Source organism: Toxotes jaculatrix, chromosome 6 (assembly GCF_017976425.1).
Source record: "Toxotes jaculatrix isolate fToxJac2 chromosome 6, fToxJac2.pri, whole genome shotgun sequence".
NCBI classification, from domain to species: Eukaryota; Metazoa; Chordata; class Actinopteri; family Toxotidae; genus Toxotes; species Toxotes jaculatrix.
Window position 1 is genome coordinate 8,941,302 of NC_054399.1, and position 24,849 is coordinate 8,966,150.

At 42.1% G+C, this 24,849-nt stretch overlaps 1 protein-coding gene across 4 annotated transcripts in view; it reads right to left on the reverse strand.

Annotated features, from left to right (window-relative positions):
* The window catches only part of tle2b (TLE family member 2, transcriptional corepressor b), a 79,317-nt gene that overhangs the window by 49,815 nt on the left and 4,653 nt on the right, over nt 1-24,849 (reverse strand). For 2 of the 4 annotated variants that reach the window (XM_041039888.1, XM_041039886.1), the window contains exons 1-3: nt 23,692-24,595; nt 14,365-14,462; nt 12,362-12,425 (exon numbers count right to left, since the gene is read on the reverse strand). In XM_041039888.1, the coding sequence (XP_040895822.1) occupies nt 12,362-12,425; nt 14,365-14,462; nt 23,692-23,715 (186 nt within the window). In that variant the 5' untranslated portion in view covers nt 23,716-24,595. Of the gene's footprint in view, nt 1-12,361; nt 12,426-14,364; nt 14,463-23,691; nt 24,596-24,849 lie in introns of those variants that run through there. The other 2 variants (XM_041039887.1, XM_041039889.1) reach the window with 2 other exon arrangements.

The window sequence follows — 24,849 nt, forward strand, 5'->3', positions numbered from 1 at the left end:
AAAACACACACATATATTAAAGCGCTCATTCACAAACATGCTTGAGCTAGCTCTTTGTGTTTCCATGTCTGCCTCTCCTCCAGCCCTCTCAACATGAAAGACATGTGACATCTCTCTTTGTTCTCCCTCTTCCTCTCTCCCTCTCATCAGCCTCTCTCTTCACCTCTCCATCATTACACCTCTCCTCAGCCCTCCCCATCTTTTTAACTCAATTCCTGTCTGTCTCTCCTTATTAATTCTCCCTCCATCTCTCCCATCAGCCTCTCCACCTCTCTATCATTACTCTCCATTTCTCTTTTTCGCTCGCTCCTCTTTCATTCCCTCCTCTCGAACATCCTCTTTTCATTTAGTATCTCACTTTTGCCCACTATGCTGACAGCTGAGTGCTAAAACTAGGGCCCTAGCATTTGAATACAATCTTGCAAGAACATAGCTCACCTCAGCAGCTCTCCGCTCTGGACTAAAATGAAGCGGCTGACTGTACATAACCAGCACGACACTGTGGACAGGAATGTAATAAAGGTATGATGGGAACGCTGCTCTGTGAAGCCAGAGGGAAAGCAAGTAGGTTTGGGTTAGCAACAGTAAAAGTTAAGGAGCCTTGATCGAGGTTGGTGTACAGCAGAGATGGTGCCTTTGCAGTTTTAGACCCCGAACTCTGGAACCAGTTGCCTCTGAATGTTGGCTGGCCCTGACACTGCCTGTTTTTAAATCCAATCTTAAACCACATCTTTACTCCTTGACTTTTAACTCGAGAGTAGTACGAGAGTTGTTTTCTTTTATTGTTTATGGTCCTACTGCTTTTATTCCTTTATTGTCTTTTAAACTGGTCATTGTGTTTTTATTGTGTTGTTTTATGGTTTTAGCTATTTTGATTGTACAACACTTTGGTCAAGTGTTGCTGTTTTTAAATGTGCTTTAAAAATAAATTTGACTCAACTCGACTTGTCTTAATGATGCTAGTGTGCATTTCAGAGAGTCAGGTGTTCTGACTGAGGTGTTCAGTTCACTACTGTCAAGTTTCACTGAGACATTTTCATTAAAAATGCCACTCACATCAGTGCATTCCACAGTCATTAAGGAAATTTTTCTTCAGCTAGGTATCTCTCTGGTTAAAGAAAAGAGCAAAGAGAAAATCTACCAGAAATTGTACACTGAACTCTAAAGACATTACGCATAAATGTTTGGAAAGTCTGTCAATGGTGGAGTGTCAACAAGTCCTCAAGTTTCAATCTCCATATAGGTCACTTGTCCCTGCCCTCAGATATGAACCACAGGAGAGTACCAGCAGCACGTGTATGAGACCTTTGTTGTCATGGTAACAAAAATAAACATGGTCAAGGTTACGAGACGGTCATGAATAAAAGAAACAGCACTGACTATCAGCTTCACACAGGAAATGATCAGCGGTTTTCTGTGTGAAAGTCCTGTGTTTAGTCGACCCATCCATCCAACTTAACATCCTCCTAACGCAGACTTTGTCCTTCTTAATGCTACGTCACCTAACTTCCTCCTTTGCTCCCGCCATAATTACTGCCAGCACTAGAGGTCACCCAACAATAAAACGTAATTATGGGTCGCAATAAGCTTTTTTACAGCAAGGTCTCTGTAATGTTACTATATGGTACTTGACTATTTCCAGTTTCCATTATACTTCCACTCCACAACATTTCAGAGGAAAATAGCTAACACTTCAACACCACTCACTATTTGCATTTATAAGCATAATATAAACATGTCATAAATGAGTAATAACACACTACAATGTAGTTGTCAACAGGTGTAAGTCTTTTTTTTTATGTATTTATCAACACATACAGTATAGCTCCAGCAGACACCCATAAATGGAGGCTATTGTCTAAACAGGTAATGACAATATAGTAGAATTTAATGATATGAAATATGTATTATAAGTTATCATTGTTGTTAAATACTCTACACTAATAAACACCATAAACACCATAAAATGTCCTTGTATTTAAAGTGTGTTGTTTATTAAGTATTTATATATATAAAATAAAATGATATAATATGATGTGCTGCTCAAGATAAAAATGACCCAACAGTAATAAAATAGTTAAACTTAGACTCACATCCACCAATAAAATACTTCTCATATATGAATGCAAAAAACAAAAAAATCAATCCATTATAATTTATATAACGACATAAGGCTGCATAATGAGTACTTTTACTTTGGATACTTTAAACTTTAAATACATTGGATGGACTGCATTTCCACATTTGGGGCCACATACAAGTGAAGGCAAAACCTAGCAGGAGGTTATTCACTGCATTATGTGCAAATGCAATACAATAAGGACATTGTACTGCTACTAGGGAACTGTGGCACTATTACTGATTACAGTATGCGATTGCAATAGTTTATTGGTCCCTGCAGGATAATTTCCTCTATGCTGATTTCCATGGCGTAAGGTCAGACACAGAACAGTGTCACCTTCAGGACAGCTCAAAACAATTTAGCACGTGTTTCATTTGCCAGGACTTAAACCTAAGTCATTCAGCCTGAAGAAGACAAAACAGTAATTGTCAGACAGAAAGCAGAGTTACATTATCGGGATTTGAAGCTGAAAGCTGACTGAGAGATCTGACCAAGAGCCACAAGCTGCTGAGTAAGTTGCAACAACACTCTGTCACAGTGTTGGAAAAGTTGCTCCAGCCAGACATTTGCTCTTTTCAACATACAAAGAATTCAGATTGGACCAGTAAATGTTTTCTTTGAAAAGGCAAAAAAGAGAAGACTAAGAGAGTAAAATGTAGTAGCAGTCGTCCTGTGGCTGTAGGCTAGACAGTAGTGAAGCAACCATTGTACATATACTATTTTTTGCAGTCTTTTACAGTACCCTAGTGACAACGCTCTATGGGAGTCTGGTCTGGACTGTAGTGTGGTAACAACTGTGCATTGGATTCTGTCAGTGTCTAACTGCAGTGCGTTAACAGTTACCACTGATGTCCACTGTATGCAGTTACAACTCAGGACTTATAAATGACACTTGCACAACTGCAGTAAAAACTACCACTACTGCTGTCTTGTTCAAATTAAGGGCAAACACTTGACAAACACGTTCAAGTATAGTGCTTACGCCCAAATAGAAAAATAAAATAAATAAATAACAGGATATACTGCTATATTGTATTGTGTGTGTGTGTCGCTCAGTAGTAACAGGTGTACTACATAGCCTGCATTTCAGCAAGCTGTATAACAGCTGCACTCTGCCTGTGGTCTACACTGCAGCAGAGTAATGACTGTACTGTGCGAGTCGTGTAAATTGCAGTGCTACACTATGTGTTTTGTCTGTTATACTCAGTTTTTTAATAGGTTCATCCTCTCTTAACTCTCTGGCCCCCCCCAACCTCCCATCACCCCACCCCCCCATGCCAACAGTTTGTCTTTATATAATCTCTCTGTTGTGTCTCATTCAACACTCTGTGTAAGATCTCTTGTCTATGTGGGTTGTATGTATGTGTGCATAGCTGATTTCAAGGAGCATGTGGTACATGTTTATGTGTACGTGTGTGTGTGTGTGTGTGTGTTACGTGTTAAGCCTGGCAGAGGGACGCTAAGCCAACTGGCTGACGTTGCTTACCAAGAACACCCAGCACTGCCCACCCAGAGAGCAGAGAAAGAGAACAGTGTGTGTGTGCGTATCCGTGTGTTCTATGTGTATTTTTGTTTTTCCGACCGAACTGTGAAGTAAGAAAGCAATGACGATGTGAAGCAAAGATAATTTTTTAAATGAATGCAAGTGTTCTTGGATTACACCTTATAAAAAAATATGTTGCTGTTCCAATAAAAGAAGATAGAGTATGGTGTCCAAATATCACGTATGTTTGCAAGCACTCAGGAAAATGAAAAAGCAATTTATTCCTATTACTGTTGTATATTTTTTATATTTGATATCAGCATCAGTACATATCTACAACAGCAAGTAGTGTGTATACAGGGCTGGGTGATCATTCAATATTATTGTTTATTTACGTTCAGTGGAATTGCAATGGCATCAAATTGTGTTATCTTTTTACCAAAATCTGTTTGAATCCATATTTCCAAGACAGAAAATGACTTATTAGTATGAAGAGATTGAATTTCAACCATACTGACCAGTACACATGAGCACAAATATGATTTTACTAATTATTATTATATTAATTATTTAATGACCCGTATAAGTTGAATGGTAGCAATCCTGTGTATGAAAGGAGTACATTTCTTGGTATAGATAATATTCTATCAAAAGTCTCTGATTAAGATGTTATTCTGCTCTGTAAATGTTGTACTCATATAATTTTAAAATGACCATATATTTGATTGCTTCAGCTGATTAACTGGACTTCCAGTTATCATTTCAAATCTGTTCAATCTTCAACAGCAAAGACACAAGTGAAAAGGCGTTTACTTGAAATTTCAAAATCGGCACATATTTTTGTCACGTCAAACTGATTATTGCAAAACTTAAAGACGTATGCTTTTTAAAACTTTGACAAGACTTACATGTGTAACTCTATTTGCAAGAAAAGTGTATATGTAATTGAGGGGAATAAAATCTCTGGAGCTTTAAACTGTTTCAATTTCCTAGTGTATCTAAAATAAAATAAAAAACAAAACTGTGTATAAACACATTGTGAGTCTACATCTCACTCACTTCCATTTTCATTGCTGCATTTTTTCCTGCTTTTTGGCTCGTCATGTCAGTTCAGCAGGCGGGTTACTTTAGATAAATGAGGTTGCAATGTAATTCTTGTTTATCTGATCGCACTGTAACGTTCCACTCCTCTGAAGATACCCCATATCTAATGTGTATCTGCCACTAATAACATACACACTGCACTGTCATCATCAGGGTACAACAGACAAAAAGCATTCCTGCATTTCTCTCAACGAGCTGCTCTCTCCCTCTCTTTCTCTGTCTCCTTCTGTTTCTTTCCTCCTTCACTCTCGTGTTTCCCTCCTCCTTTCCATTCTCTCATTCTTCAGGGAGTGTTTGCTCTTTCGTTCCCCCCTCCCTCCCTCCACCCCCCTGGTGTTGAGAGAGTGTCAGACAACGGTGCCAGACTCTCTCTCTCTCTCTCTCTCTATCTCTATCTCTCTCTATCGCTTCTATGCATTCTGCAAAGAATGCTGGCAGACTTTAAAATGAGCTTTAGGAAGTGGGTCTAATCCAAGGTGATTTATCTAAATGGGACAGTCATGCGTGTGTGCAACTCTACACTCAGGCATGTGTGGCTTTATAGCATGTTTATAGCACATTTATATGTGTGTGAGCTGTGTTACATGTGTGTACACAGCTTGTGTTTACTCCTGCATATTTTATTTGTCCATTTGTGTGTGTGTGTGTGTAAAAACCTTAACCAAAGCATTGTTCAACGGTGTCTCTTGAGTGAGCTTGTCCCTTTCATCTGCCCGCCCACACACACACACACACACTTACTTGCACACATACCACCAATGTTAAAACATTTATTAGCATGCTGTGCTAACCCACATCAGAGGTTAGGTTAGCGGGCTCTGACTTCTCCATTGTGTCCTGTCAGCGGGTGACGACTAAATCAGTCACGGCAGACATTCAGCCTCACTGCAGCTTCTCTTGCAGCCAGTTTCATCAGAGGGAGAACCAGAACAACTGGATAGTACTGACCTTGAATTTGAAAGGGTTTATGTCTACAAACGCATGTGTACAGTACGTACCATGGGGGGAGACCCCGTCCATCTTTATGAATACTCCTGTCCTGTTTGTTTCTCCTGATCCAGACAGTTCAGACAGGTTTAAGACTCTTAAAACAGACTCAATCCTTCCCTACATCTGGCCCCGCTTAAATCCCCTGGCCAACTCCCACTATCGGGGAGCAACGTTTAGCTTAGCAAGGAGCAATCCCTTCTCAGATTCTGCCCTCTCTCCTCCTGCCCTCTTACATCAGATTCCTTTCTCCTTCTCCCATTCCTTGGCATTTTTCCTTCATCTTCTGTGTTTATTCAATCCCTCCGACATCTCCTTTGCTCCATCATACTCATTTACAAAAATGAACCCTTTTTGTCTTTGCTGTCTCTTCTCCCTTTCTTTTCTGCTCCTCTGTCAGTGTCCTTGTTCTGTTTTTCTTTTTACTTTTTTCCTTGTCTCTCTGCCAATGCCCCTGTGCCCTCTCTCTCTCTCTCTCTCTCTCATATTTCTTTCATCTCTGTTTTGCTCACTCTCTTTTTCTCTCTCTATCTCAGTGTCCCCATCTCTCTCTTCACTTCCCTCATTACTTCTGTTCTCTATTCTCTCTTTTTCTCTCTCCTTCCTTTTTTCTAACCCCTCCTTCCCCCTTTTCTCGAGCAGTCTGTGACTGTAATGTTGCTGAAGAGAACACAGTGTGTCAGCCTGAATCAGACAGATGAGCTGGGAGTGGAGTAAGAGGCTGAGAGCACCGCATTAATCCACACACATACACACACACACACACACACACACACAGACACACACACACACACTTCATCTCTGCCTGAGGGGATGTACTGAATGGACGAAGCGCACAGATATATGTACACACACACACACACACACACACACACTCACAATGTTCCAACAAATGACCGCATGGCAGGCATGAGACAAAACACTGAAGCCATGATACAATCCTGATACAGAAATATTTTGTAATATGTCTTGATGATCTTAATGTTAAACTACCAATTTACTTTTGTAAAGTAAACTGATCAAGACAATCGTGTTGCCACAGCCCAAAGTTTTACATTACACTCACTGATCATAATATATTATTGTCTGCTTAGATTAGTTTCTAACTAAAGTTTTTACACATTAATGCATCAGTTTTACACACTGAACAGGTAAGTGAAGACCTGCAGGTGCTTACTGCAAGCTGAGCAAACATCAATTATCCAATATACACACAATGAGGGTAAGCAACCATTATCATGGCACTACTGTCCACTAAGACAGCTGCTTTTTCAAAAAAAAACAACTAACATTAGCATTGTTCAAATTAATTCAAAAACAACCCATGTTACCTAATCCTAAACTAAGTTTTAAAATTGACAGTACATCTGTGCTGCCTCTGCTGTCTCACTTGAATCCTCAGACCTCTAAATCACAGCTAACCTATTCAGAGATTTTAAGGGAAATGAAAAGGAAATTCTGTCTGATTATCAGACTACATGCAGGTAACTTCTAATATTTTTTTGTTGTGGTAATGCCACTTCAGGGCAGTAGTATTTGGTCTGGTGACATAATTACCCACTCAGCGCTTGATAGTCTATACAAAGTAAATTTTGAGTCAGATCATTACAGATTGAATATTATTTTTTTTCCATATGTTTGAACAGTAGCTCAAATTTCAAATTCTAATTGACAGTCATGTTGTCTGCCCTCCCCTTACACAAGAGGAAAAATGTGGTCATAAAATATGCAATTTAATATCACATGTTTCATTTCACTGGTATTTTGTATGCAACAATATTTTGTGTCTTGCCAACAGCATGGCCGTTCATTAACACCAGACCCCTGCGGCGCCTCTGTACCTCACTTAAACACACACATACACACCAACACAGCGATGGAGAAGCCACCTAATGTGACTCCCGACTGTGAGCTGTCACCCTCCAGTAGACATGTCTTTTTTATACTTTATATTAAAGGGGCCGGGCTGTCCACTCCCCCGTAAGAGTTTTGTCTTGTGTTTGACAGCAGGAATGAGAGGAGGGCTGCAGAACAGTCAAGACACTGGATAAAAAAAGGTTTCTGAAGGTATTAAATCAAAAAAAAAAAGAGAAAAGCAGAGCAGCAATTGAACTACAACATATATTTGATTGTAAAACCTCCAGTTATAAGACTATGAGCAGGGTTTTCCCATTTTAGGCCAGCAAGGCTTATAAAGTCCACTTCATCTAGGCAGTGGGGAAAAGAAGGAGAGGAAGGAGAGACTGACACAAAGGTCTGTTTCCATTAAAATGGTGACTTTGAGGGTTCTATGATGCAAGACAACTATTTTATCTCCTCTTCTTTCACATTCCAGTGAGCCTCCTGCTCATGTACTGGCTCTCAGCAAGACTCAACCTAAGGCCAGCAGGGGTGAATACAGCTCTCCAGACAGGAATCTTACTTGCACTCTGTGTAAGCATGTGACCGACACGTTTACGCCCCCTGATTAGCAAGGGCTACAATGCAACCTTATTTAAAAATACACAGTGGAATTCCAGAAGAGCAGTGAAATCTGAGAGCCATGAATTATAAATTCAACAGCCAGAGAAAAAGCAAGACGCCCACAGACACTCTCAATGTGTGTGACTTGATGTTTGTGTGCGTTTGCAGCTACCGCTAAAGTTACACATTGCCAGTGTCTCTCTACACATACAAAGAAAAGAGCCAGTCTAGCAGAGAAGCCAACATAAAACATATACTCCATCCAAAACGCTAAAGAGAGCAGGTCTGCCAAACATGCAAATACACTATATCCAAACCTGGCTCTGCTGTTCTACTGCAGCAACACCACACACACAGGAGCAATTTGAGAGGGTTATGGCATCATTTCTGCAAGCGTGAAATGTGTAACGCGTACCCATTGCCAGCTATAGAATTAAAGTAGTAAATGAGAGGAAAAACAAACTTCCCAACTTTGAAAAGTTTCATGCCATAAGGAGATTTCAAGCAGCAGAGAAAAACTAACACCTTCTGCTGGTTGAAAAGTACAGCTCTGTAGCAAATACAATATTACCGCAGTTATTGGCTCAGTTTTACTTTTTGCTTTTTGTTTTCTTTGTGTCACATCCTCTTAAATTAAAAATAAATTCTAAAAATTCAGTCTAATTTTTAGTCTATTTTAGTCTATTTCAGCACCTGTACCTCCATTTAGTGGTTACCATTAGCCACTAATGAGAAAATCTGACACACCAAAAAACGGAATTTCCCAGACACATAGTGATAAAACTGAACTCAAATAAATACAACAGGTTTTCACATTACATTCAACCACCTGTACTGTACTGTAGTAGGCAGGTTATCAAATAATCACCAAAGATCACATTACAGAAACACCTTAATGAAAAAAAATCTCAATCACTGCCACCTTACAGAGAAAAAAAAAGTGTGTTTGCTTAATTGTAGTGTATTCTCGGGTGTTAAAAGTGCACAAAAAATTCCACATGAATCAGTCGGGTATAACCCTGCATAACCACCTCCCTACTTTCCAACCCCTCACCCTAGTATTTAAAGAGCTTAAAACTGATGAATAGTAAAGGAAGGAGCAGTGCAGCGTGGTGAGCAGAGCCCCAGCCTGTGGAAACAGGCCTCAGTATGGATGACAGGCCTAACGAGCTAAATATAGCCTTCTGGGTTATCTCCTCTGTGGGCGCAGCGAGTCCGTTGTTGCTTCACATTATTTACGTGTCTGTGCGTGCATCCTCTCTCTCTTTTCCTCTCTATCTCTATTTTTCATTTCACGCCCCCCACACAAGCACATCACTATCTCTTTCTCTTTTCTCTTGCACTCTGCGTTGCGTACTCTTTTTTTCCCCACTCTCTCTCTCTCTCTCTCTCTCTCTCTCTCCATTTCATCCTTTCGCAGCATCTTTTTTTTTTCAACCTCCATCTCTCCTCTCTGCATTTCTGTCCCCTGGTACCTCTCTTTCTCATTCCTTTTCAGCATTTTTTCTCTCTCTCTCTCTCTCTTCCCCTCTGTATCTCTCTCGTGCCTCTATCACTCTCTCCCGCTCCTCTTTTATTCTCTTTATCTCTGCCTCCCTTTATATCCTTCCCTCCCTCCCTCAGCAGCTCACTGTGTGTCTGTGTGTGTGTTTTTTGTCTGACACACTCTGAGCCTTTTTTCCTCTCAAGCTATCTTTCCCTTTGAGCCTCTCTTTCACTTCCCTCCCTCTCATTTTCTCTCCCTCCCTCTCTCTCATTTCTGAGCTATGCCTATGAAGTAGCATAGCGCTGTGTTAGCCTTGCACTACGCCACAGTGAGCCCTAGTTCAAATAACATAGCCTGGAGTGCTAACCGTCTGCCATGCTAACCTATATGGGAATGTCATCTGCATCTGACCTCCTGCCACAGGGAACTGTTAAAGCCTAAACATATAGCAGAGGATACTCGCGTGTTATTCTTCCCCCTCCTTAGTTTACCTTTGGCGCAGTGGTCACAAAGGCCATGACATTTAATATGCACAATGTTCGATCAAATGTCATCTATTGCCCCCGTCTATGGAGAGACACAGAACTGCATCCACGCTGGCACAACACCACACCTTTTGTATCAGCTTGGGTGGTGAGGATTTGCGATGGAGAAGGTGGATGTTTGTCTGGGCCATTTGCTACACATAGTAATTCTGTCAAACCACAGCTAAAATAGGGAGTGCCTGAGATTAGGGAAGTGGATGTTGTTGTGAGAATTCTGTGGTTTTCAGAGGTTTTTCTATGTGTGTGTTCTGCACTGTACCAAATTTACATGTACATGTATCTTCTTGTATTTTTTTTCTCCCACTTTGAGAAGCACTTCGAGTTTCTGAACAGTGAGGATATTTTTATGAAATAAGGTCAGTTCGACAAGTCCTTCTGTTGAGGACCACTTGAGGGTTTGTGTTTGGGTAGATGAGTATTCTCAACAAAACCTCTACATGTTTTTGGTTGTGTAATTGTACAGATTTGTTGTTGTACAGTTGTTGTTGTCGTCGTTGTACATGACTATTTACAAGACAATGTAACTTTTGTCTTGTTTTACTTTTGTGAAAAAAAAAACCCAAATGTTTATCTGTGACACATTTAATATGATGTAAGAGAAGAACAAGCAGAGACAAGCCTTAAAGTCAACAAACTGATTCATTAATGTCAGTTACACACATAAAGCAATAAGGTTTGTTAGCTAATGTCAGCCACCACAAAAACTACTGGTCACGCCAAACCAAGTAAGGTTTTTAGCTGCAAAGCCCCAGAGAGTATTAAAGTGAACAAGGATTGGTTTTATTGCATATAAATTCTCTTTTTCATTTGTGCAAAAAAAAGAATTCTTTATTTTTTATTTTAAAAGTTGCATAGTCTGGCTTTAGCTAAAGTAAGTCATGCGAATAAGTTAGACAGTGTTATAAGTACTAAAAGAACAATTTGAAATGGTCATATGCTATAGCAACAGTTGTTTTATTACATAGATATCTTATTAGGATAATTAGCTGTGCGATATTTTGACAGGTTTTGACTTTATTTAGGACTTATTACATTATCAGTTATAAAAAGAAGCAGAATCAGGAAAAGCTGGGGCCTTAGAAGTGTTGTGTAGATGAATGAATGTGTATATGCTGTGAGAGTTTTTTTAATCTGTTTATCTCCTGCCTGCCTGTCTGTGTGCTTCTGTATCCATTTGTCTATCTGCCAGTTCGCCTGTCTGTCTGCTCACACTCAGTCTATTTGTCAGTCTGTCTGCCTGTCTGGTTGACTCTCTTTCTGTCTATCCATCTGTGTGTCTATCTAGCTTACGGCCCTGATCCTGCCTGCTCTCCCAGGTTTATGAAATGCGAGCAGCTTAGCAGATGGTGCATATCGTATTCTGGTCGGCTCTGTGTGGGTTTTGTACCACAGACGAAGGCTTACGATACATGTGAGCCTTTAGTCGCGCAGGCACAACGACACAGAGGCAGCTCAGGCTGTTAGCGCGCGAAAACACAGAGAGGCGAAGAAGAGACAGAGAAACAGCCTAAGCAAGATAGAGAGTCTGAGGGAGGAAAAATGCAGCGACGGCTACGGAAAAACAAAAAATACGAATCCAAGAGAGGCATGAGAGAGCAAGCACGAGACACAAAAACACGATACACCTTTACCGGTTTAGTAAAGGTTTGTACAACTACACTGTGGAACTGTTCAAACTGTGTTCCACTATTACAGATATTCACAATTATGTACCTCTACAAATTACACATTTTTAAAGTAAATAATTAACAGAGATTAGAGATATTCTCATACTGGACATTGTCATTTCAACATTTTGTAAATGTGTCAGCATTCTGTGAGTTTTGAAAATCTACAGTGTGTTTATTTCTTTAGCAGCGTTTTTCATTATCTAAACTACCTCTTCATGTAAATGAAATGAGAAAGTAAATTAAAACAGGATTGACGAAGAGAGAGAGAGAGAGAGAGAGAGAGAGAGATTTTGAGAGAAAGAAAAACACAGAACAGAGAAGTGGAGAGAGATTTGTACTCCTGAATGACAAAAACACTAAACAGCATCAATCCAGCTGATCAAAAGCACAGATACACCTCCCCTGATTGTAATTCCTAAGTAAGAACCCATCAGACTCTTTTCAGAGTATGAGTGGCCCAGTCAGTCTAACAAATCACAGTACAGCTCTGATTGGACTCACCATGATGTAGTGCCTTTGCATCTCAGTCTTCTCACTGGCCAGCTTCTCACACTCCAGCTTCAGGCTGCACAAGGATGAAAAAAGACACACACACACACAGAGTGAATGGTTTATTTGCATCTAGTGAAATGAATTATAATTCTAACAGGACTTAGGCACTGCAGATGTCAAATACAGTTTAAGGCAGTGTAAGGATACCAAAAAGTCCCTTCTAGTCATACGGTCAGGCTACCTATTACCACTGGGGGGGCAGGCCGAGGCACAGCAAGGCAGTAAGTAAGTCAAAGAAGAGTGGACTTTGGACAGGCCTGAGATCAGAGGGTTGCTGGTTCAATCCCTCGACTAACCACAGTGAAGGAGACGTGCCACCCTTCCCTCTGTGACCACGACTGTGGTGCCCTTGAGCAAGGCATCGATCCACCCCTGCTCCCCAGCGTCTCTAGTGCATGTGCATGCTTTGTGTGTTTTGTTCACTTGGTGTGGGTAACATGCAGAGAGTAAAATTTCCTGTATGTGTAAAAAAAAAAGAAGGAATAAAAAGGATTCTTCTTCATGAAAATGAAAAATATCACCTTAAAGGCAGCAACAGCCTGCAGGGTGTGTGTCTTATTGTATACTGCAATCACACCAACTGTGCATGTATGTGGGAGAGTGTATGGTTGTGTATGTCATGTGTACATCTGTGTATAGAGCTCTGAGACTGAGCCCATTAGGTCCCGACAAGTAGTGTATTTCAGGTCAGTTTGAGCCTTTTGGCTGGGTTGTGCTTTAGCCTCCGGTCAGGTTCAGGTTTGGTTATTTTCAGAGGCATTTTTAAATGCATTTCAAATGCATCACATTAGTCAATAATGGATGAAATAAAGCAAAAAAATTTGCAAATGCAAGCTTCTTAAAATCCTCCAGCTATTCAGGGAAGGCTTCACTGCATGTACATTATTAACATGTCTTCTGAACTATTTAAACTGTCAAACTGACATGGGAAAGAGTGTCTGAGTTTAGCAGACTCTCTTTATGAGGTCAATATTCTGAGGAGGTAAAGCTAAGCCAGATGATTTATTATTATGAAAAGCTTAATAATTGTGCATTGTGCTGGAAGATGGCCGCAGTCTGCATGGCTGTACTTGACACTAATTACATGAACATAAGCATGAAAATGTATTTGTCGCTGTTGTTGCATCTGTGTGTTACTGAGATCCACTAGTCCAGCTCCTAGCACTAAAGTAGTGTTGCTGTATCACAGCAGGCTGTGCCGCATGCCCACAGAGGTGTAAGCAAGAGGCCGGATGTTTTAACCTATGATGGTTTATCTCTTTTAGCCAAGGTCACCTCTGGTCAGCCATATGATAACGTGACCATTTTAAGATAAGATAAAAATATAGTTGTTTAATTTTGTTAACATCACAGGAGAAACTGGAAATCTCTATACTTAAAAATGCACTGAATGGAAAAAGGGCATTTCAGGTACGCTGATAAAGTGAATGTAGGTAAAAGCTATTATCTTCTATTGATTTCCCTAATTACTGTAAATGTATGCCTATTACAAATGAAGGTTATGCATAGATTTAGGCAAAGATGTTCATTTAGAGAAATGTCTAAAGCTCTGAGACAGAATTATGTATGAAGGGCTGCAACTCACTATCAGTCTCCAATATTTTGCACACTCAGTGAACTAATAAAGATTAAGGGACAGCACTCGCACGCTGTCATATTATCTTTATTGGTTCATATATTCAAGAATTCAGCCACTGTTACTGAACTGAAGTACAATGTGTTGTTTTTACAATTATTAGGAGTGGAGAATATATTGTATTGAAAGTGTGGAAGAGTATGATTCATCATAAGATTAAGAAGTTCTTGAATAGAAAGAATTCAAATACTGTATGTTGACCACTGATGTTTATGAAGTGACTTTTTAGTAATAAATACAATGTGGAAATCAGTGTATATGTATGTATGTATGTCTATGCATGAGTCACACGTGCAATGCAATATTGTGTGTGTACCTGTGATATTGAGCCTGAAGGAACTGGAATTCCTCCTTGATACGGTCCAGAGTTTCCAGGACTGTGAACTTGAAAGACTGGCCGGGCTGCAAGGGGACCTGCACGGGAAAGACAGAAAGAGACGGAGAGAAAGAAAGGATGAAAACCTGATACTGAGGAGCACATGTGTATGTGCCTGTTCACGATAAGATTGTATGCGTTATGTCTATATTGCATGTGTGTAGGAGCGTGTTCACCTGCATGAGTGTGTCTGCAAGCAAGCGTGTGTGTGTGCGTGTGTGTGTGAGTGAGTGAGTGAGTGAGTGAGTGAGTGTGTGAGTGTGCGTGTGTGTGTGTCAGAGAACAAGGTAAGGGGAGAAAAAAAAGAGCCAAGATGAAAGTGAGAGGGAAGGTCACTTCCCCTTCCCACACATTATAAAGCCTTGTCCTCTCTCTCTCTCTCCCTCACTCTCTGTTCTCCTCCTCCTCTAATGACTCTGCCTCCTTCCCTCCACTGCCCCCATCCTTTCTTCCTCTTCTCTGCTTCTCCCTCTCTTCCACATTAGCATCCTCTCCACTCTGCCAGGTTGCTAATGTATTCCAGCCTACAAAGAGCTGAGAAGGGAGGAAACGTCAAATGAATAACTTATAGGGAATCACGGCACCGTCTCTCACCTGCTAAAAGCTAAAGAAGGTCCAACAAAACAAGCACCTCCCGGGGGCCCCCCCACCACCCCCAGGCCTCTATGTCTGTCTAAAGCGCTTTCAACAGCTGCCCTCCTCCGCCATAATCTTCATGGAAGTTTGAGAAACAAGGGCACTGTGGATGTTTTTGATGCTGTGGTTGTTTATGTTTGGGAATGGGGCTGAAGTAAGCAAAAGTAGCTATGTTTTCTGTCGATTCTCAGAGGAGATTTTTGAGCAAAAAGATACCTTTTTTGCCTTCTTCTTCTCCCTTTCTCTCTCTATTTGGATTGGCTAATTTTCCCTGCACTGTGGGTCTTCCGCTGTTAGCCTGGCAAGGCAGCAGACTGCCAGGTGTCTCTGCCACTTCTTTACAGCCACTTCTTGTCATCTGTCAATGAGCAGTCTCACCAGGAGCGCATTGGAGGAGGCACCACTTCTTTTCACCTTTGTCTTTTTTCCCCCCATCTACATTAAAAGGTGATGAAGCACACAGCAACAAAAAAAGAACAAATTCAACCCTGTTGAAGTTTATGATGTCATAGTACAGGATTTTTGGCTACTGTGGTCCTCAAAATGAAGTTTCATTTGACTATGATTTGAGCACTGACAAACAACAAGGACACAAAGCTCAGCCTTGATCGGAGCTATGATAAAATAGGATATGTTTTAGCTGGAAAATGGATGCACTCAAACTTTCTTGATGTTACTGTAGACTTGTTCCTGTACCAAAAGTAACAAAACATATGTTTTTTTTTTTTAGTAATTTAACGACCAAAGACCACGATAAATCCACTGATCTGCTCCTTTGTTCATCTGTTCATCACATATCCATCCAAACTGAGGGGCATGTTGCTGTCACTACAGTGAAGCTGGGTGGCTATCGGTGAGCAGCTACGGCTAAAAGATTGGCGGTTTCAGTGGCGGGGCTTCATTAGTCTAGACAAGCACAATTCAATTAGATTTCAATTAGTCCGACGGTGGAGGTCAGAGACGCGGTGGGTTCCCCAGTAATTAATCCGTGGAGCCGAGTTGAGCTGAGCTAAACTGAGCCGACGCAGGCATAGTGGGGACATCTAGATGGCTGGATGGGCACAACACACATAAACCCTCTGGGTGTGTGTGGGAGGGAGTGGTGGAGGGGGAGGGTGGGATAGATAGATAGTTGGGGGGGGTGTCTGCCAACAGATCCCCACTGACCTTGATTCACACACACACTCAGTGGGGGAGGGAAGGAGGGAGATGACGGAGGGGTGAGGGACAGATAGCGATCTGGCTCACGCGGATACATACACAAACACCCACGTAGCCATGAGCGCACTGAAAAGCACACAAACAAACAAACGCACGCAACTGAACATGCAGATTCACACTTTTAAGTACACACACAGAACACACAACCCACAGTGGGAGGGAGAGTAGGGATGGAGGGAGAGTAGGGATGGAGGGATGGACTGACAAAGAAAAAAGGCAGAAGAGAGATAGATACTCATCTGACAGACAGAGGGATGGATGGTCTGAGGGATGGAGGGAGTGATAGACTAGTCTGACATTCTTACAGAGGAATGAAAGAACGAGCAGAGAGACAGATGATGAAAGAGCGGCGTGGCTGCTGACTGAGAGAGATAGCCAACCATTCATCCGCCTGACACCGAGGGGATGGGAGGAAGACGAAGAAAGAGAGAGAGAGAGAGAGAGAGAGAGAGAGAGAGAGAGAGAGAGAGCCATGCTGTCTTTGCTGTAGTCAACACTGCCTAGCTGCTCTACCCTGTGCACTGTCCATCGCTCTGTAGCAATACTGCTCCCACCATCTGCTACCATGAACACACAGACAAATGCTCATGCGAATGCACACAAACAAAGTGCTGCTGGCAGGTTACATCAGCAGCACTAAGTCATATAACAAAGCCCATAGTCACAGATCAGGATTATACAAGAGATCTGCGAGTGACAACCGTTAGTGTCAACATGGCGTCCTCTGTAGTGTGCTGATGAGAGAGATTTGAATTTCTTTCTTTCATCTGTTGGGACAAAAACTCCAAAATGTCTTTCTTTTGATTTGCCAGTTGCACCTTTCTGAATGAGTTTCCTAGACCCTGGAGCAATAAAACTTCTTATGAGCAAAAAGGAAATGAAAAATACAAAAAAAAAAGAGTTATAAGGTCCTCCAGCAAAAGGAGAAATATTCCCTGCCTACGCTGAGCTCCTCCTTTCAGGATAAAGAGACTAGCATGGAAAGCTGGTGTCCAATTAGTTCATGCTTATTAGTGGTAAGAAGAGACTTGGTGTCTTGCTCAAGGACACTCCAGCAGGTAAGAGTAACACTGAGCTATAGGTTATCTAAGGGGGATACATGCGCATACTTATGCAGTGTTTACAAAGATGGAGGCAGCAGCAAGTCATGCCGTAAGTACACCAGAACAAACATTTGTTGTTTGAGTGTGTGTGTTTGGTCTCTCCTGTATTGTGACAGATGGCAGCCCAGACTGTTAGGGGTCCAATAGCACGTCATGAAGGGCCAAAAACAGCCTACCGCCTCCTGTGTTTTCATGTGTGTTTATGTGTATGTGTGTGTGTGTGTGTGCAGTCAGCATAGGGGATCCTGAAACCCAAAACTGATCCGGTTAATCTAGGAGGTGGAGGTGGAGGAGGGGGGAGGGAAGGGCCACTTGTGCACAATCACACACACACATGCACACCATGTGGGACAACAGTCAATCACAATTTGGAGGAGCTGGCACGGGCAAGCATAGAATTAGGAAGGATTATCTATGGGGGAGGCAGGGAGGTGAGGCGAGGGGTGGCGGGTGAAGCCTATTTGACTGTATCACATAACAGAATGGAGGTGGGACCCAGTGGCCGTAACCATCACCTGTCTGTTAGTGTCTGTCTAACTGTCTGTCTGTCTGTCTGTAAGTTGACCAGCCTGTCAGTCTGTCTGTCATGAGTTTGACTGTAAGACTTGATTAACTGCCAGTTAAACTGATGTGATAACATAGAGGAGTATATAAGAACAGAATATTTATTGTATAGAGATTATTTGAAATTACGGTTGAGCACCACATTTAACATGTATCCTGTATGGCTCTCATTGTTTTTTATTTAGTTATTTATTTTCACTTTCTGTCTGAATATTAGGTCAGTCTGGTTCTGTCTGTTTTCTGTTCAAGCAGCTGCCTGTTTTTCCACCAGTGGCAGCGGCTGCATGAGAGACAGCGACTGTGAAACAGATGCAGGTCTGGGAGTGATTGGGAAAGAAATGATTCTATCTGTCTGCTTGTCTTCCCCGTCTATCCGTTTAGCCCCTGGCACACTGTCTACCAACACATGAGTATTCACACGGTATAAGCAGGCATGCCTATGCATGGATGCATTCATTCAAACAAAACATTTTCTCTTTCCTCTGCCCTTTCTCTTGCATCTGTGTGTCATTCCTCCCTCCTTTTTCTCTCCTTTCGGTTCTTTACTTCTCCTTTTTACCCTCTTTGTTCTTTCTTTTTTTCTGCGTGCATCTGAGACAAGCAGAGACACACTCAGATAGCACATGAAATAATAATTGGCTGGTGAAATATTTAGGAAAAAGTCATATGAATAGATGAGAAATACCAAGTGTGGCAGAGGAGTGTCTGGTGCCCTTGTGTACATGTTTCTGTGTGTGAGTGTGTCTGCTGATGTGAGCAGCAATGAATAACAGCTCATGGGTTTGGACTGTGTGTGGAATAAAGACTGAAGACAGGCGCCTGGGAAGAACAGAAATCTAGCATAAAACCTTAATTTTTTCCTCTTTCTGTCTGTCATACACAGTTTTGCCTGCCTTTCTCACCCCTTTTTTTGGCAGACCATGCAAAGGTCTTGATAACTTAGAAAGAGCCTTCCTGTCAGCCACCCAACAATAGAAGTTCGTTTACAGTTTGTGGCCTTCTCATTGTGCTGAGGGTCTGTGAATACTAAGCTACCCTGCCAGCTAGCCAGTCATTCAGTTTGACAGTCAATTAACAAGCCAACAGTCAGTAAGTCAATCAGACAGCCAGGCCACTAGTTAACCAGTCAGTCAGTCAGTCAGAGAGCTATTCAGTTAATGCTGCAGCTCACCAGTCAGCCACTAAGCCAGCGGTGGATTACAAATCAGGGAAAGATTGGCAGCCAAAAGAGTCTCTGGACTCCATCCAAGCCTCGCTCTGATCATTTCTTTTAATGACAAAGAAAAGAACACAGGATTTGGGGATAGAAAATGGCCTGTTTTTTTTAATCAGAGAGCAGACTTAATCTGGGTGGCTGCTGATGTCTGAACAGAAGTTGTTCGCTGCTTGAACAACTCTTTGCTTGTTCTGTGGGTCGTCTCAGCGCAGCTGTTTTGTTGTTACTTGACTTTTTGCCATTTTATGGGGTTGCCTTTGAAATGCAGAATGAAATTATAAGTAAACAAGACGAGGACAAAGGAAAGGAGAGGAGAATGTCATCTGCGGGAGGTGACAGCAATCCGCTGTGCTGTTTACCATACATGGCTTTCATTATAGCCACACATGTTGGGGAAAAACAAACTGCACAACACAACCGGATGCCAAAAAAAAAAAGACAGGTCTACTTTGTGCAAAAGCAAATAGCACACAGGACGCATGTCCAAAAAAATACAAATCAGCAAGCACATACACAGAATTTAAGCAGTTCATCGTGTCCTGCCACTGCAACTACAAAATTAACTCACAAATTCCATCTCCTGCACATAAATACCCAAACACATCAGAATCCAACTTTAAGACACACACAAAACACTCTTACAGTGGCTCTGCCCTCATTAATTGAGCATATGTGATTTCTGTGGCCACATATTTGGCATTAGTTTATTTACTTGGCCGTATAACTGACGTGTTACCCTACTCATGGCCAAAGGAGAAGGAAGCCCTCGGCATGCACACACACAGATGATTATACATCTTCGCTGCAACATTTTTCTAACAGTTTCTTAAACTGTGCCACACACACACAGAGGCACCCTTGCTTCTTTGGCTACAGGCACCACAACTCCTAGAGCAGGAGGAAAATCTGTAGTACAAACACACACACACAAACACACACAGTGACAGTTTTAAGTTTACAAAGGGCCAAACCTGAACAGAAACCTGTGAAAGAAGAGGTGCGTTTGTTTGCACTTACATGGATACGTTTTAAAATGTTGAACAAGTGTGTGCATGTGAGAGCTGGTCAGACTCAGTTATAGACATCTTTCTTAACCATGAAAACACTCAGTAAATCCTCTCTCTCTCTCTCTCTCTCTCTCTCTCTCTCTCTCTCGGGGTGTGGCAGCCAATCAAGGGCTTGTACATTCACAGCAACAGTCGAGGTCAGACTGGGACATTATTTATTGTTATTGTTGTTGGCACACAGCGAACACACACACATACACGTATATACAAACCACCGCCGCTCTCCTTTCCTCTTCTTCTCCCAGATCCAAGCATACACACGTTAACAGTTGCATGCACACACGCACAGACACTTATACAGGAACACAAGGACAAATACAGACACGTACACGGCACACACGCAACAATGCATACACGTACTTAAACACAAAGACACTTAACACTTAAGGGATTAATGCACACAAAAAAAAAAAAAACTGCACAAACACCTCACATAGAAGAATGTGTTCTTGCATGTGCACACACATTTACACACTAACTCAATAAACTAGGCAACATGCCCTGTTCATACAAACATGTATACACTCACAAAGCACTGAAGGAACAAGGACACATAAAAAGAAATCAGACTCATTAGACAAAAAACACACATTAACACACCTCACACAAATCCTAACACATGCACATGCATGAGCGTACACACACACATACACACACACACACACACACACACACACGCAGTTCTGATAATGCTTGCCACAAAAATCCAGTGGAACCAATTACAGCTCCGCTCGCCTGGCAAATCAGCCCTCGGTTTTAACCCTTTGCTATCAGTGAGCGAGGAGAACAAAGTCAGAGTTTTTCTCTGATAAAAAAAAATAACACTGCTCGAGCCTTGGATATTCATTTTATCTATTTATACAGCAGACACTGTCCTTATAACCTCCAAAAGGGACAGAGAGGAGTTAAAAGGAGCAGCATTCAGGGCAGCTCTGGACATCTGTGGCTAATAGGAAGTGGACCATGATGTTTGACTGACACCAGAAAGAACCCATCAAACCCTCTAAGTGAACAGGGTCAAGTTTACAGGGAAGCCACCTAAGTAATGTGATGTGCAGACAGTATTAGCAAACATTTTAACTTATAATATTTTACGTGTTAACCATTTTCCAGCACAAACGATAAACTTTTATGTTGAATCTCAAACCTTTAAAGTAGCCTCTAGTTTGAGATCATGTCACAGTGATATGAAAATTAACTTGGAGAAACTCAGAATTTGCTCCTGATTAATAATCCATTACTTTTTGATCAAAGTTTCTGCTATGACTTTGTGGTACTGCAGTAGCAAGTGGAGACTTCAATGAAGAATGATCTGATATCTGAGATTTGAAAGTTAGGAGCTGTATAACAACTTGTGGCTTTGGAGAATGGTTGGCAATAATGTGTGCAGTGGCTAAAAGGTGCATATATTTAAACCACATGAATTTAAACCCTGTATTACAAACAAAATTTAAAAAAAAAGATACAAATATCTACTATGACTACTTCTGTGAAATATGGGTAATTAAAGTACTTCAACAATAAAAAAGGGCAAGAGGAAATATATAACCCTGCTGTGCTTGGAGAAGCAGATAGACTGAAAAATGGGATGAAATGCATATTTTATGAGTAACCCTGATGTGAATTTATGGAGACAAACCCACACTTGCACATGCACGTGTGTGTACATTAAAATGCACAGACGGGCACCAACACAGACTCTGTAACCACAAACACGCGCAATCAACACACACATGCATGCATATACACACACACACACACACACAACTGTTCTTTGCACCCTCACACCTCTCCACAGATCACATTTCATAGCAACACCAGAAATAAAGTTCCACTGGCAGAGGAGGGCTGCAGAGGAAGAAGAAGAGAGAGAGAGAGAAAAAAGAGAGAGGGAGAAAAACAGAAGGGAGACAGAAGGAGAGCGAGAGGCTATCGATCGGTTGGAGTTGGCTCAATCTGAGATTGAACTTTATCACAAACGCAGAGCATCGCAGCAGGAAGCTCTCTGATACGCCTCTAAAGGAGAGAACAGAGGAATGTTCACACTCTATTCTTCCTTTGCATCTCTCATTCATTTTCATTTCTCTTTCCACCCCCGGCCGAGCCTTTTTAAAGAATTCTTTCTCTCTCTTTTTTCCTCTCTTGGCTCTTACATCTTTCACTTTCTCCCTTTGTTTTTCACTTCTCTCTTGTTTCTCTCAGCGTCTCTCTTCCAGCGGCTGGCTTATTAGCATTCTCTCTGTACGTATAATTGATTCCTCATGCCTTCCTCTTGTGAAAATGTCATTCATAATTCTGTGTGATAGCTAGCTGGCTGGCTTGCTGGCTAGTTGGCTGGCTGGCTGGCTGGCTGGCTGGCTGGCTGGCTGACTGAGTGGCTGGCTGGCTGACTGGGAGGCAAAGTGGCCACTGACCCATTTGTAGCAGATACAAAGAGACTGACAACCAAATGTGATTACAGAAACCGGACCGGGGCCCCTGTGAAACGAATGGCCTAAGCCAGACTGAGCCTACGCTGTCATTCATCCCTCTGTTCTTTAACCTTTATTTTACCCTGGCAGGTAAATTAACGGCAAATTCTCACTGCTGATGAAGGGTGAAACTGAAGGAGGGAAGGGAGTTTAAGGAGGTATTAGGGGGAAGTACTTGTGCACTCATGACCTTTCTTAGTGGTAATGGAAATGAATTAAGTGGAACTTAACTATCAATTAAACGGTCAGTGTGTGTGTGCGTGAGAGTGTGTGTGTGTGAAAACGTTTGCTTAGCAACAGAAATGAGCAAATGGACAGCTGACAGTCCGACAGACTCTTTAGCACACCTGCACACAAATATTAAAACAGACAGATCTACACTCACACACGTGCTGCCACGCACATAAACAGTCCTACACATACTGTGCGTGATTACAATGTCACACACAAGCTGAGAAGTGCAGATTCAGTTACATGCCACCTACACCCCGCACAGCTAACCATCAACAAGATTTCAAAGGCACCTGGTTGCCGCTGACAGAGAGAGAGAGAGAGAGAGAGAGAGAGAGAGAGAGAGAGAGAGAGAGAGAGAGAGAGAGAGAGAGAGAGGCTGTTTGTGTGTGTGTGTGTGTGTGGGTCTGTGTGTGTGTACATAACAGGGAATCTCTTAACCCAAACACCACCACCCCTCCCGTCACATCTCACTCCTCATGTTACAGTACAGTGCCTATAACTAAACAAGAGAAAAATGGACTGAAAAAGACAATGGGACAGAAAGACAAAGACATGGAGAGACTTAAGCTTTGACCAAGAAGCAGAGACTAATAGAAAGTTAAAAAAAAAAAAAAAGAAAAGACACAAGAGAAACAAAAAGGGGACAGAGGTAGACAGAAGTAACAAGGAGGACATAAAAAGCCAGAAAGAGAGATTGGATGTGAGAGACAGACAGAAGAAGAGTGAGACAGACAGAGACATAAGGAGGTACTAACCGGATGCCTGCCCTGAGGGTACATGATCCCAGGAGAGGAGAGGCTGCCAGTCCGTTTGATGGCCAGGTTAGTCCCCTGGCCCTCCACTCCTCTGCCCTCCACCGGTTACACAGCCACACACACACACACACAAACCCCCAAACACACACACTCTCACACACACTCAGTAAGTCCAGTCTTTGCTCCTTAGCTGGGCTGAACACAGCAGTCTTTACTCTTCCAGAGTCTCTTTCCTCCTTTTCTTCCCAGCTTTCCTTCTCTCTGTCTTCTAAGGCGAATTCCTGTTGACACACAACTGAAGAGTGCTCAGTCCGTTGGTTCGTTTATCCCACAATGTCATGATAAAACGGAGCACCAGACTTAACCTCCTCCTCCTGGATCCTTCTTCTTTTCCCAGTGAAACCAAAGTCTCAGTTTGTCCTCCGCTCTCTCTCTCCTCTTCCTCCTCCTCCTCGTCTTCCTCTCAATGTCTCTCTCTTTTCCTCACCCTGTGATCAGTCAAGGTCCACACGTAGTGACATGACAGAGAGAATTTCATCCAGGCAGGCTCCCCTGTTCTCCTGCTCCTCCTCCTCCTCTTCTCCTCGTGCCCCTTCACCCGGCCGTCCAATGGCGAAACATACAAACATAAACACACACTGTGCTCCGTCCAAACAGTCGTCTTCACTGCTTTTTCCTCCTCTTCAACCTCTCTATGACACGCTGAAGCCTCTACGTTGACTGCTGCCGCAGAAAAGAAGAAGGAGAAGAGGGAGAAGAAGAAGAAGAAGAAGAAGGAGGGAGGGGAGAAGGGAGAGAGAGAAAGAGAGAGAGTGAGGGCTTTGTTTTTAATCTAAATGTGGAAAAAACGCGAGAGGAAAGCAGGAAAGAACAGCAGGTCAGTGGAGGATCCAGCGGGCTTTTCAGCAGCAAGCCCTAGACTGTAATATATTGTGCCTGTTGGCTTCAACACAAACATGACAGGCTGCTAAAGCTCCTCTTAAGGTGGAACTGAGTAGATAGAGACACCCAGTCACAGACAGAGAGAGAGGCAGAGGGAGGAGAGAGAGGCACAGAGAGAGATGGATCCCTTTTCAATTGTGGTCAGACAGAGAAAGCAATCAGTCATGCACAAAGACTTACGCTCAAACTGATATGAATCGAGATTCACACGCACAA